The following is a 15,745-nucleotide window of genomic DNA, read 5'->3' as shown; positions in this document are numbered from 1 at the left end:
ACATCAGTGTGTAAAGGATATCACCACATGGGCTCAGGAACACTTCAAAAAACCACTGTCAGTAACTACAGTTTGTCGCTACATCTGTAAGTGCAAGTTAAAACTCTACTATGCAAAGCAAAAGGCATTTATCAACAACACCCAGAATAGCTTGTCTTTGCAGTGTATTCAATTGAATATTGTCAGGTTCAAGCACTGATGACATCTATTAATCAGACAAGAAGCAAGGAATCAATCAGAGACAGAGCTCAATTTAGCTCATGAGGAGAACGCATGGAGCTGAGCACTTAGTCACAGTCTCGCCCTACGCTCTCAGGTTCAGCTCTTGTGTCCCTCTATTTATTCAGTAGTTCCATAGTCAACAACACTGAGGCCGCCTCTAAAAGGAGTGGTCACATATATCATGCAAAGCAGGTCCAGGACGCACAATATGTGACGGAATGTGCTGGGGGCCATGTGATTTCGCCTTGTCCCCGCTTCGTCTGCGTGTTGGCATCTTATCTTCGTTGAGGTCCTTGAAGTCTCTGCTTCGTCTGCGTGCTGTCGTCTTATCTTCGTTGAGGTCGTTGAAGTCCTTGGCTGTTAGCGGGCTAAAACAAAGATAACATCTACGGCTGAGGCCACCCCTCAGACAAGAAGTCTTTGTCCTTGCACACTAGGGATGTCCCGATCCGATATTTGGATCGGATCGGCTGCCGATATTTGCCAAAAATTGCGTATCGGCAAGGCATGGGAAAATGCCGATCCAGATCCAGTTTAAAAAAAAAACTCTGGTCCGTGTTTTCCAACGCACCGATTTAAATAATACATTCCACTTTTCTGCTGCTCCGTAATTTCCGTTCTGCATTTTCCAGCACACCTTCAACACAGCCACAGGTCTGTGGATTCTCACGCAGTTGCTTTTAGCTGCTGGCATTACACGACAGGCTCTTCTCACTCTTTCCTGTGTCTCCTTCTCACAGACAGCAAGTGCACCTTCTTACACACGTCACATACTGTCACGTAGCGGTAGCAGCATGGCTAACGTTAGCTGTGATGCTAGCGCAGCCGTGCGAGCAACGCTCCCTCTAAGGTGCTCGCCTGTGCAATTGCGCACTGTTTAAGCGTCCTCTGCGCATAGCAAATCTATGCCACGCACAAAATCTAATAGAAAAATAAGCACATAACAATTTTCAACACACCGACACGACAGAGAAAACAGTTTTCGTCATCATTGTTAAAATATTGTGACGTCTGTCGAGACGCTTATCTCCATTCGGTGCCACACGCCCACACCATCAAAATGCTGAGGCAAAAATGTCCACATCAACACCGTATGAAAAAATTAGTGATTTTTTTAGTTGTGATTTCCTTCTCTGCATGAAAGTTTAAAAGTAGCATATATTAATGCAGTATGAAGAAGAATGCTTTAATGTGGACATGCAAGCCTTGAAAGAACATTTTGAAAATCAAGACTACATTTCCTGCAAATGGGTGCATTTCTACCCTATATTTTAACTTTAGATTTATTCTCATATCAAACTCTTTTGGCTGTCTTTTTGACACTTACATCCGGCGCCCCCCTCCACACCCTGGATTATAAATAATGTAAATAATTCAATGTGATTATCTTGTGTGATGACTGTATTATGATGATAGTATATATCTGATAGTATATATCTGTATCATGAATCAATTTAAGTGGACCCCGACTTAAACAAGTTGAAAAACTTATTGGGGTGTTACCATTTAGTGGTCAATTGTACGGAATATGTACTTCACTGTGCAACCTACTAATAAAAGTCTCAATCAATCCATCAAAACACATAGAATCATCATACTGCTGTGATTATATGCATCAAGTGTTCATTCAAGGCTAAGGCAAAATATCGAGATATATATCGTGTATCGCAATATGGCCTTAAAATATCGCAATATTAAAAAAAGGCCATATCGCCCAGCCCTAGTGTCAATGATGCCATTTCTGTTTGTCATGTATAATTTTGTCTATTTTGTGTTTATCCTTGAATAAACAGGTCAGTTTCTTGTTACCAACCATTGTGTATTATTCAAACTCCCCTAATTCAGCTGGCTAGTTGTTATCAAGAGTACTAAAACCCTTTTCAACATGATTCTGACAACTAAGTAGGCTAAATAACTTTAAACTTTAATACATGCTCGGATAGGCCAGTATCGGTCAGTATCGGTATCAGATCGTAAATGCAAAAACAATATCGGTATCAGATCGGAAGTGCAAAAACCTGGATCGGGACATCCCTATTGCACACATTAGAAAAGTCCAACTTGAGCACAATAGCTAAATAACTAAAGCAACGGACTTTAAGCATACTAAAGTTAGTGTGATAATATATACATAATTATTCTAACAATATAAGTTGAAAAGGATTTGCAAATCATTGTATTCCGTTTTTGTTTACGATTTACACAACGTTTTCACGTAAAAAAAACCCTCAGTTTTAAGGTGCGGCGGCTAATATTTGTGTAAACCTGTTGGTGTTTTATGCACAGTCCTGAACTACAGAAATGGAAAAAGCTCATTAAAAAAAGAAGCCATAAATCCTTACTGTCACACAGGAATTTAATCCAGACACGTCCACAAAGAAATTCTCCTGGCGTTCAGACCAAGGAGAGTCAGGCAGCAACTCACAATGCCCTTGATGGCATCTCGAGAGTACTCAAAAACCAGATCCAGTAACTTTCTAACAACAAGTACTAATTCCCACAGTTCTGAATTGGAATTAAACACAAATGTTTACGGACCTGAACATTCTTTTCCGTCTTTGTGTCCTCAGTTGGATCAGACACGGGATCCAGACCCTCCTCCACATGCTGCAGGTGACCTTGGGCTACATGCTGATGCTGTGCGTCATGACCTACAACACTTGGATCTTCCTGGGCGTCATTGTCGGTTCCACCCTGGGATATTTCATCTCGTTCCCTCTGCTGCGTCAGCATTGATGGACAGTTACGGCTCAGGAGCTTTGGTGAAAACCATGAAAAAGTGGTCCTTAAAGTATGTGGAAATCCTCCTAAATGAGCTGTCATTGCAAAATGATCACAAAGGCCACGTATGAGCATTATGTCTGGATTATGTTTAGAATTGCACATTTTTAACATGCTGTCGTTCAATTGTTAATATTTTACACCGCCATAAACACTTATCTTTTTGTTTGCTAAAAGTAGAAATTGTATACAATTTTCTATGTAAATTTCTGTTGTTTCCTGTTCATCTACAAGGTTATTCGATTAAGGAAAATAACATACAATAATATCCATCCACTCATTTTCTTCCATTTGTCCCTCTCGGGGTAATAAAAGGAAATAAAACAGATTTTTGATTATATATGAGTGAGATTGTTTGAAATAAATCATATATTTATGTTAACAGTCTTAGGTATTTTCCGGGCACCTTTCCAGAAATGAATTGTGTGGTTTGATGCTCTACAACAGTGGTTCTCAAATGGGGGGTACGCATACCTCTGGTGGTACTTGAAGGTATGCCAAGGGGTACGTGAGATTTTTTTTTAATATTCTAAAAATAGCACCAATTCAAAAATCCTTTATAAATAAATTTATTGAATAATATTTCAACAAAATATGAATGTAAGTTCATAAACTCAGTGAAGCACAAGCTCAGGTTTCTCACTAAAATGTCTGTGAAAAGAAATGCAACAATGCAATATTCAGTGTTGACAGCTAGATTTTTTTGTGGACATGTTCCATAAATATTGATGTTAAAGACTTCTTTTTTTTGTGAAGAAATGTTTAGAATTAAGTTCATGAATCCAGATGGATCTCTATTACAATCCCCAAAGAGGGCACTTTAAGTTGATGATTACTTCTATGTGTAGAAATCTTTATTAGGGACCGCAATGTCCCTTTGGGACAGAGGACCCTATTGTATTTGTAAGGTTTTATTATTATTATTCACCGCCTCTTTGAGCTGTAATTTGACCCTCTTAACATGCTTCAAAACTCACCAAACTGGTGAAAATTGCCATCTAATAAAAAACAACAACTTTAAAACTCAAAATTGCGCTCTAGCGCCCCCTTGGAAGAAAACACAGACAAAACTGCCTGTAACTTCCAATACGAATGTCGTAGAGACATGAAACAAAAACCTTTATGTAGGTCTCACTTAGACCTAGATTTCATACATCAACTTCCTTCAGCAAAAATCAACAAAAAGTTTGCAAATCCCCCTTCAAAACAAAAGTTTTGTAAAAACAGTCACCTTTGCCTCTTTGAGCTGTAATTTGACCCTCTTAACATGCTTCAAAACTCACCAAACTGGACACACACATCAGAACTGGCAAAAATTGCAATCTAGTAAAAAAAGCAAACCCCAAAACTCATAATTGCGCTCTAGCACCCCCTAGGAATAAAACACAGACAAAACTGCTCCTAGGAAGAAAACGGACAAAACTGCCTATAACTTCCAGTAGGAATGTCGTAGAGACATGAAACGAAAACGTCTATGTAGGTCTCACTTAGACTTACATTTCATAAATTGACAACCCCCAGCAAAAATCAACAGGAAGTTTGAAATGCATTTTTTGCGTTGACAAAATCCAGAGGCACACCACCAGCAGAAATCATTAAAAAACGAAACTCATTTGACAGTAAAAAGTCATCGTCGCAATTGTTGGACATGACTTTAAAGCATAACCAAGCATGCATCACTATAGCTCTTGTCTCAAAGTAGGTGTACTGTCACCACCTGTCACACCACACCCTGACTTATTTTGACTTTTTTGCTGTTTTCCTTTGTGTAGTGTTTTACTTCTTGTCTTGCGCTCCTATTTTGGTGGCTTTTTGTCTTTATTTGGTATTTTCCTGTAGCAGTTTCATGTCTTCTTTTGAGCGATGTTTCCCGCATCTACTTTGTTTTAGCAATCAAGAATATTTCAGTTGTTTTTATCCTTCTTTGTGGGGACATTGTTGATTGTCATGTCATGTTCGGATGTACTTTTTGGACGCCGTCTTTGCTACACAGTAAGTCTTTGCTGTCGTCCAGCATTCTGTTTTTGTTTACTTTGTAGCCAGTTCAGTTTTAGTTTAATTCTGCATAGCCTTCCCTAACTCACCTTTTGTTTATTTTTTGTTTAAGCATTAGACACCCTTTTACCTGCACGCTGTATCCGACATCTACAAAGCAATTAGCTACCGGCTGCCACCTACTGATATGGAAGAGTATTACATGGTTACTCTGCCGAGCTCTAGACAGCACCGACACTCAACAACAACACATCATTTGCAGACTATAATTACTAGTTTGCAAAAAATATTTTTTTACCCCCAATAGGTGAAGTTAGATCATCTCCCACGGCACACCAGACTGTATCTCACGGCACACTAGTGTGCCGCGGCACAGTGGTTGAAAAACACTGATGTAGACCACAAGGAAGTGTTTTCAATTTAGAAATAAAATAAATAATAGTATGACTCCTTTAATGCACTCTATAATCCGGTGCGCCTAATATATGAAAAAAGATAAAAAATAGACCATTCATCGGCAGTGCGCCTTATAATCCGGTGTGCCCTATGGTCCGGAATATACGGTTTCTGGGGCCACAAACCGCTGAATTTGCACTTACCCTTCCTATGCAAAAAATTTGGCTTTGCTGTGGGCTTTCGTTAAGTTTTCTCCGCTGCTATGCTTAGCTGGAAAAACACACCGCTGCGCATGTCTGGTGGTGCTGGATAAATTTTGATAGCAGCACAGGTAGCCTACTTTAGTTCTGTTTTGTAGTTACGTTATAGCGTCCTCAAAAATCTAAACATTTAAAAGCAAGACTAAAGTTAATGCATGTTTTAAATAAAAGTAACGTTAATAGAACTTTAAGATTTTTCAAAATCGTAATTAAAACCTTTTATGAGAATTTTAGACATTTTAAGGCCTTAAATTCAGATTGTTGGATTTAAGACTTTTTAAGACACCTGTTGCGAGTGCATTAAACTTCAATAAACTAGCAATAAACTTCAGTTCTAAACAAAAATATCAAACACGTAATGTTATCTTTTAACTATTTTGACCCTTTTGAAGGCTGTTTGATCACATTATCTCCCATATTTAAATGAGAAAAATAACTATGTGACAGAGCTTGAGAACAAGTTTTCCACTCTGTATGCTAATATTATTGTTCATGCTCTGTTTATGCAAGCCCTTTCTGTCAGAGGGCCTAAAGAGGGGTGAGGAAATGCAAGGGGGCATGGCGACCAATTAACCCAGACTGCACAACAGGAGCAGGACTAAAAATAACTCCATATCCTTCAGCCTACACTAAAATGTGTGTGAGATAGCAGACTTAACAGGGGGTGCTGATGGTTACTAAGTGTGTTTGGCTGATCTTGAGGTTACTTGCACAGTCATGCACTAGCAGTTTAGAATCTGTGCTTTGGGGGTAATGAGGAAGATAAGAAACACACATTAACCACACACAATAACCAAACCTATGAACTATGAATCACTATTTGCTTTCCCATGCTTGCCCTATCATCGGCTTTGTGGCATCCAGCTTAACATAGTGTTATCAGTTAGCCAGTCCATGCAACAATGCAAATAACAGATGGGTGTGCCGCACACAAAAAGCCATGAAGTTATAAGCAAGACAGTGAAAAAGAAAGTCCATACCTGGTATAAGAAACTGAAAAGGGAAATTGTGTTCACCAGCAGACAGAGTTCCTGTAAAAAAAAAAAAAAAAAGCTTTTACCCACAGTACAAACAATTGAAATAATGAAAAAACACATTTGCAGGAGATATAAGTGTTTGTTCCTTTATGATTATACTCACTACAAACATTAGATGTCCAGGTAGCACCGTGCCAGAGGGGCTTAATTTTTTTCTAATTGGGATTGTATTTCTCTGATGAATTAGAAGGTGTTGTTGTTGGAAGTGAACATTAGGAGTAAAGAAACTTTCAAGGATTCAAGTCCCTTCAAACAACATACCCCTTTAACTGTCCTTAATCAACAGAAACTACGGGTGATTATTAGTCGAATGAGTCATAGCCAAAACATGAAGGCTGCCAATGCAGTTCTCAGCAAGGTTAATCAATAACCTACAGGCAAGGCAGCGATCGCCCCCTGGAATGAGTGCTTTGCTTTTGCATCAGTACAAGTTCAGGTCAGCATCCTTTAAGCAAGTCTGCCTTTATGGATAAAATAATAATGCTGGCTTAGTTCAACTTGACTCAACTATATCAGTCAATAACTTGCAAAAATATAGACAATCAACCATTTACACCAGACTTGGGTAAATTAAGGCCCGTTGAGCTTTTCAATCTGGCCCGCCGGACGTTCCCAAATCATTTTTGTTGATTTTTTAAGATGGAAACTGTAGCTGCCATTATGACGTGCAGTGATGTTTTCAAATGACCGTAAGTCTTGAACGATACAAAGTATTTCAATGGTTGGAATCTGCGCTTTTGCCTAATATACTAGTTACTATAGTAATCTAAGTCACAGCAGCTCAGACGAGGGACCAAGTAATGTGGGTGGGGAGCGATTCCACAGAGTGTTTGCAGAGCGGCCAGCCTGAAATGCGGGTGTCAGGGACAGACGCCGAAGGAAATTTTTACAACAAAGTTCTAAAGCTTAGCGAGTTATCAGTTATATCAGATTGTAGGTGGGTTTTTTTTTTACCCTTCGCGTTCATATTTCGCTGTTTGTTTCATTTTTGTTGCGTTTTGCTTGATTGTAAAATATGTTGCTCGAGAGTGGGTGTGATGTTCATATGTTGTCAATATTCAGTGTTTTATCGTTCATAGTTAATATTGTAAATCCCACATTCTTTATGTTCGTGTACATTCTGGGTGTCTCATTCAGTAAAAAAATGTATGATTCCATTCCGCTTTTTAAGGCGGTCTGTCATAACCTTTAGAGCAGGGGTGCTCATTACGTCGATCGCGATCTACCGGTCGATCTCGGAGGGTGTGTCAGTCGATCACCAGCCAGGCATTAAAAAAACAGTCCTAAAAATGAGCGATCATAAATCTTCACTATGACGTCACTTTCGTCACTTGATTGACATTCACGGCACCCGAGGGTCTTCTGAGATGACGCTGGCTGCTGCCAGCTCATTAAAATTACCGACTGAAAGGCGAGAAACACTTTATTTCAACAGACTATGGCACCGTACCTGTCGTCAAAACTCCAAAGACCGACTGCACAGTTGCACAATAAAAGCTATGCTTCATCCTGCCTGCGCTACCAAAATAAGAGTCTCAGAAAGCTGGCGTGCACAAGTTAGCAAGCTACGGAGTTTGCCGACAATGTATTTCTTGTAAAGTGTATACAAAGGAGTACGGAAGCTGGACAAATAAGATGCCAAAAACCAACCACTTTCATGTGGTATTGGACAGAAAGGAGGACTTTTTTTTTTCCTCCATTCGAAAATGCGGACGTTATCATCACCACTGTCTGATTCCAATCAATGCAAGTCATCAGAATCAGGTAATACACCAACTTATATTCTTGTCTTCATGAAAGAAAGGAATCTATATGTGTTAAACATGCTTGTATTATCTTTAACCACCTTTAACTTGTTAACAATATTAACTACGGTATATGTGTTAAACATGCTTGTATTATCTTTAACCACCTTTAAGTTGTTAACAATATTAACTATTTGTGTTAAACATGCTTGTATTATTTTTAACCACCTTTAACTTGTTAACAATATTAACTATATGTGTTAAACATGCTTGTATCATCTTTAACCACCTTTAAGTTGTTAACAATATTAACTATATGAATTAAACATACTTGTATTATCATTAAACACCTTTAATGTATTAACAATATTAACTATATGTGTTAAACATGCTTGCATTATCATTAAACACCTTTAACTTGTTAACAAAAACATATATTTCATAAATAAGTAAATATAAATTATATATATGAATGAGGTAGATCCCCACGACTTGATCAATTGAAAAGTAGCTTGCCTGCAGAAAAAGTGTGAGCACCCCTGCTTTAGAGCAATCAACCAGACATTATTGTGAGGTTTTGTATTAATGTTCCTAAAAATCAGATATACCGGCCTCCAGACACATTTTTTTTCCTCTATATTTGGCCCCCCCAAGTCAAAATAATTGCCCAGGCCTGATTTACACCATACCTGGGCAAAATACAACCAATACAAGTAATAATTGTTTTTTTTTTAAACCTTTAACGTTGTAGCTTTTGCCAGCAATAGGATCTGCAGTGCTTTTTTCAAATGACCGTAAGTCTTGAACTATCAAAATTACTCCAATAGTTGGAATCTGAGCTTTGGAGTGATAAACAGGTCATTACGATAATCATAGGGACTACGTCAGAGGAGCTCCAGGAAGACGAGGTAATGATACAAAACAGAGCGGGTGGGGATTGTTTACACAACAGGAACCCAGCGCAAAGACTTGGAAGCGACATTCTATAACAAAGTTCTTCAACATTTACCAGACCAAAGACGATCAAACAGATGGTGAGATTAAGCGGGGACCCCTTTTTTAAAAATAAATATTGTATGAAATTTTGTTTTAAATTAAACCTGTCCAAAACGGACTTTGTTTGTGTGGACCTCGGGTTATGAAAAAGTTGCATTCCTAAACGTTTGTCGAAGTCAAGTCAAAAAGATTAAATACAAGAATTAAATTAAACAATAATAAAAAAGAAAAAGAAAAACTCCCCATGTGAGCTTTTTTTCCCTGAGAGAATTAACATAAAACATGATCTTTTACTGCCACGTTATGTTTACTTTCTTTAAGTTCTGTTGTCTTTCAGGCGTTTCGACCCTCTTCCCCTACCAGAACCTATAATTGGATATCTATATCAGTACACTAACTTTAGAACTGTAATAATATATATATTAGGGGTGTGGGAAACATTTTTTAAATTTTTTTTTTTTTAATTTTAAATTTTTTTTAATTAATCAATCCAACAAAACAATACACAGCAATACCATACCAATGCAATCCAATTCCAAAACCAACCCCGACCCAGAAACACTCAGAACTGCAATTAACAGAGCAATTGAGAGGAGACACAAACACGACACAGAACAAACCAAAAGTAGTGAAACAAAAATGAATATTATCAACAACAGTATCAATATTAGTTACAATTTCAACATATCAGTGATTAAAAATCCCTCATTGACATTATCATTAGACATTTATAAAAAAAATTTAAAAAAAGAACAATAGTGTCACAGTGACTTACACTTGCATCGCATCTCATAAGCTTGACAACACACTGTGTCCAATATTTTCACAAAGATAAAATAAGTCATATTTTTGGTTCATTTAATAGTTAAAACAAATTTACATTATTGCAATCAGTTGATAAAACATTGTCCTTTACAATTATAAAAGCTTTTTACAAAAATCTACTACTCTGCTTGCATGTCAGCAGACTGAGGTAGATCCTGCTGAAATCCTATGTATTGAATGAATAGAGAATCCTTTTGAATCGGGAAAATATCGTTTTTGAATCGAGAATCGCGTTGAATCGAAAAAAAAAATAGATTTTGAATGGAATCGTGACCCCAAGAATCAATATTGAATCGAATCGTGGGACACCCAAAGATTCGCAGCCCTAATATATATTATATATACACTTTATGTATGTATTTATACACAGTGTATATATTAGGGATGTCCCGATCCGATATTTGGATCGGCATGGGAAAATGCCGATCCAGATCCAGTTTTAAAAAAAACTCTGGTCCGTGTTTTCCAACGCACCTATTTAAATAATACATTCCACTTTTCTGCTGCTCCCTAATTTCCGTTCCGCATTTTCCAGCACACCTTCAACACATCCACAGGTCTGTGGATTCTCACGCAGTTGCTTTTAGCTGCTGGCATTACACGACAGGCTCTTCTCACTCTTTCCTGTGTCTCCTTCTCACAAACAGCAAGCGCACCTTCTTACACACGTCACATACTGTCACGTCATACGTCACATACGTATACGCCCTCCCCGAGCAGAGAGGTATCATCATGGCTAACGTTAGCTGTGATGCTAGCGCAGCCATGCGAGCAACGCTCCCTCTAAGCCGCGCCTGTGCAATTGCGCACTGCTCAAGTGTCCTCTGCGCACGGCAAATCTATGCCACGCACAAAATCAAATAAAAAAAATAAGCCCATAACAATTTTCGACACACGGACACGACAGAGAAAACAGTTTTCGTCATCATTGTTCAAATATTGTAACGTCTGTCGAGACGCTTATCTCCATTCGGTGCCACACGTCCACACCATCAAAATGCCGAGGCAAACATTTCCACATCAACACCATATGAAAAAAATAGTGATTTTTTTTAGTAGTGATTTCCTTCTCTGCATGAAAGTTTAAAAGTAGCATATATTAATGCAGTATGAAGAATAATGTTTTAATGTAGACACATAGAATAATCATACTGCTGTGAGTATATGCATCAAGTGTTCATTCAAGGCTAAGGCAAAATATCCACATATATATCATGTATCGCGATATGGCCTTAAAATATCGCAATATTAAAAAAAGGCCATATTGCCCAGCCCTAGTTCAATGATGCCATTTCTGTTTGTCATGTATAATTTTGTCTATTTTGTGTTTATTCTTGAATAAACAGGTCAGTTTCTTGTTACCAACCATTGTGTATTATTCAAACTCCCCTAATTCAGCTGGCTAGTTGTTATCAAGAGTACTAAAACCCTTTTCAACATGATTCTGACAACTAAGTAGGCTAAATAACTTTAAACTTTAATACATGCTCGGATAGGCCAGTATCGGTCAGTATCGGATCGGAAGTGCAAAAACCTGGATCGGGACATCCCTAGTATATATATATATATATATATATATATATATATATATATATATATAGGGACGGCGTGGCGCAGTGGGAGAGTGGCCGTGCGCAACCCAAGGGTCCCTGGCTCAATCCCCACCTAGTACCAACCTCGTCATGTCCGTTGTGTCCTGAGCAAGACACTTCACCCTTGCTCCTGATGGGTGCTGGTTAGCGCCTTGCATGGCAGCTCCCTCCATCAGTGTGTGAATGTGTGTGTGAATGGGTAAATGTGGAAGTAGTGTCAAAGCGCTTTGAGTACCTTGAAGGTAGAAAAGCGCTATACAAGTACAACCCATTTATCATTTATTTATATATATATATATATATATATATATATATACACACACACACACACACACACACACACACACACACACACACACACACACAACTTAGAGGGGCTTTGCACTGTCTGTGGACATATTCAGGCTTTGCCTATTAAAGGGCAAAAGTCCTCCCAGGTTATTTTATTCTATGACTTTTTGCTCTATCTCGTACCTGGCACCTCTTTTCATCATTGAAACTAGGAAGTATTCTATGTGTGTGTATGTGCGTAGATACAAACACAGGGTGGAATCATTCTATTTGGCCTCGACAGAACAGAGCTTTCCCTAACCTTAAGATAATAAGACATATCCAACCATTCCATTCTGCTAAGGTGGAATAATTCCTCTAACAGTCACACACAATAACAGTGAGCAGTAGCCTCGTCTGTCAGCAATGACCAAACTGCAAGGTACAAGCCACAGGTATTGTTTTTTTGTGACCAGCATTGATTAGCATCCATCAATTCAGCTTGCTCTAACGAGCTATACAATTGTACAGCTGCAGTGGGAGGAAGATGGTTGCTTCCTGAAAGTCATATTGTGATAATAGTGACAGGATGCAGAGTGGAATATATAGACGTGTTCACACGCATTATCACTTTTTACCCATCATCCATAGAGTGCATTGTTTGTTTTGCGAGTTAAGGAGTTCATAGCAGTGGTATGAGTGACGTAGTTTGTTACCTTTCTGGTCTCGTGTTGCTTTCACCCTAAGGGCACAGCAGGCCATTTTCAGACTGAGAATGGGATACGGAAAAACAGCAGCGATAAGGAGGAGCCCAGAGAGAGAGTCGGTGACATGAATTATTTATACCATGCTCTGCGAGGCGTGTACTGAGGGGTTGATTGGGTTGTATTATCACTCTTAGGCTCATTGATTTACAAATGCAGTTCCTTTTTTTTTTAAGTTGACAATTTGTTGTTTACTGTATTTCTTATTTGTGAATGTATTACTTAGTTATCATGTGATCTATATCAGTGTTTTTCAACCACTAGTGTACCGTGAGATATTGTTTGGTGTGCCATGGGAAATTATGTAATTTCACCTAATTGGGTTAAAAATATTCTTTGCAAACCAGTAATTATTGTCTGTGCTGTCAAGAGCTCGGCAGAGTAGCTGCGTAATACTCTTCCATATCAGTAGGTGGCATCAGGTAGCTAATTGCTTTGTAGACGTCAGGAACATGATTTGTCGTGATCACAATATGCAGACGACAGCGGGAGGCAGCGTGCAGGTAAAAAGGTATCTAATGCTTAAAGCAAAAATAAACAAAAGGCATTGAAGCTTAGGGATGGCTATGCAAAACGAAAATATAACTGAACTGGCTGCAAAGTAAACACAAACAGAATGCTGGACGACAGCAAAGACTTACAGCGTGTGGCGCAGACGGCGTCCACAAAGTAAATCTCTACATGACATGACAATCAACAACAAAATAGGAGCGCTAGACAAGAACTACAGCACTACACACAGGAAAACACCAAAATAGTCAAAATAAGTCACAGCGTGATGTGACAGGTCGTGACAGTACACCTACTTTGAGACAAGAGCTATAGTGATGCATGGTTGGTTATGGTTTGAATTTTTATCCAACAATTGCGAGAACAACTTTTTACTGTCAATATCGGGTGCTGAGTTTAATTTTTGAATGTTTTCTGCTGGTGGTGTGCCTTGGGGTTTTTTCAATGAAAAAAAATGTGCCTCGGCTCAGAAAAGGTTGAAAAACACTGATCTATATAATGGAAGTATTTATATTACTGTTCAACTTTAATGTCACAAAATTCCAAAAGAATCTGCACTGGCTTCCTGTGCACTTAAGATGTGACTTTAAGGTTTTACTACTTACGTATAAAATACTAAACGGTCTTACTCCATCCTATATTGCTGATTGTATTGTACCATAAGTCCCGGTAAGAAATCTGCGTTCTTAGAACTCTGGCTTACTAGTGATTCCCATAGCCCAAAAAAAGTCTGCGGGCTATAGACCGTTTTCTATTTGGGCTCCAGTACTCTGGAATGCCTTACCGGTAACTGTCACGGCGTGGTTTTCACAGCTTACTGCGGGGTCGTTCTACCAGGAGGGCAGACGGACTACTCCAGACAAGGCGTGCAGGTAAAAATGATTTAATTCTCAACTCTCAAAGAGGCACAAACAAAAAGGAACACAAGGCGAAGGCACAACGCACTGATCGCACTTGGAGCTAAAGCACAAAAATTTGGCGCAGGAAACAGAAGCTAACACTTAGCATAAACTATGGACAAGGCAAAACTCACTAACTGTGGCATGAACAAACAAAACTTGCCTGGCAAGGCATGAAGCAAAAAAAATGACGCTAGGCCGACTGACCGGCAAAGGCAGGCTTAAATAATGCCTCTGATTAGAAACAGGTGAGCGTCCCGAACACCAGAGGCAGGTGAAAACAATAAGCAGCCATGGCAACCAAACCAAACTCAGAGGTGTCACAAACAGGAACTAAAGGAGTCCAAAATTAACAGAAAATACAAAAACATGATCCGGGCCACGGATCATGACAGTATCAGAGATGCTACCTCAGTAGAAGCATTTAAGTCCCATCTTAAAACTAATTTGTATACTCTAGCCTTTAAATAGACCCCCTTTTTAGACCAGTTGATCTGCCTGTCTCTTTTCTGCTCTGCCCCCCCTCCTGCATGGAGAGGTTATTAGGTGACCACAGCTGATGCGCTAGCTGTTCAAAGTCGGGACCCGGTGTGGACCACTCCTCTACACCTACTCCTGCAACCCCGCTACCCAGAGAAAGACAAGCGGTAGAAAATGAATGGACTGATCAACATGAAAAGTTAGGCGGAAAATTGGTCCATACGACTGTTCATAATTTCCATGGTTCTTTTTCATCGGAATTAAGTGAGCGCGAACCAATTCCAACAGGGTTAAGAAATTAGCACAAGTCAGGGCACCAAAAAAACAGTTGAAAAGAAGGCCAGGAGTAAAAGCAGCTGAGTAGGGCTCCAGGACATTCAATCAATCAATCAATCAATGTTTATTTATATAGCCCTAAATCACAAGTGTCATTAAGTTGTTTTTCTAAGAATGGTGAGAGTAAAACTATTGGAGTGGCTAAAACAATTAGCCTACTTGTTCATTCATTTAATGTCTTTATTACCTTTGACGGAGCGCAGGCTGGACTCTGGAGCCTATGTTAGCTGTCATCTGGCCCACTACACTCTGGACAAGTCAAGTTCATTAAAAAAAGTCGCCAGTTCATTGTAGAGCAAGGGTGTCAAACTCGTTTTCATTGAGGGCCACATCGCAGTTATGGTTTCCCTAAGAGGGCCGCATTTAACATATAAATAATACATTAACAATATATTTTTTTACATAAGCTGAAAAAAACATTTGAATTTTACTTTAAAAACTGGCAGCTCAGTCACCAGAATTTTAAAGTAAAAGCAGTGGGTTTTTTACAGCATATAAAAAAATTAATAAATGGAATGGAATGGAAAAACAATACCACTGTTTTAGTGGTAAAATTCAAGCTGCCAGTTTTTTTTAACCGTTTTTTTTTTTTTTTTATGTTTTAGTGTAATACTGTATATGGAAAAAAAAACAGTAC

The 15,745-nt window shown here is 38.7% G+C and overlaps 1 protein-coding gene across 1 annotated transcript in view; it reads left to right on the top strand.

The window, feature by feature from the left end:
* LOC133619661 (protein SLC31A2-like) overlaps positions 1 to 3,385 on the top strand; it is a 14,443-nt gene extending 11,058 nt beyond the window's left edge. Inside the window, exon 4 of the mRNA XM_061980840.2 lies at positions 2,793 to 3,385. Within this exon, the coding sequence (XP_061836824.2) occupies positions 2,793 to 2,958 (166 nt within the window). The 3' untranslated portion in view covers positions 2,959 to 3,385. The remainder of the gene's footprint in view (positions 1 to 2,792) is intronic.
* Positions 3,386 to 15,745: the final 12,360 nt, after the last annotated feature.

Source organism: Nerophis lumbriciformis, linkage group LG20, assembly GCF_033978685.3.
Source record: "Nerophis lumbriciformis linkage group LG20, RoL_Nlum_v2.1, whole genome shotgun sequence".
Lineage (NCBI taxonomy): Eukaryota > Metazoa > Chordata > Actinopteri > Syngnathiformes > Syngnathidae > Nerophis > Nerophis lumbriciformis.
This window is presented reverse-complemented; position numbering and strand designations above follow the sequence as displayed.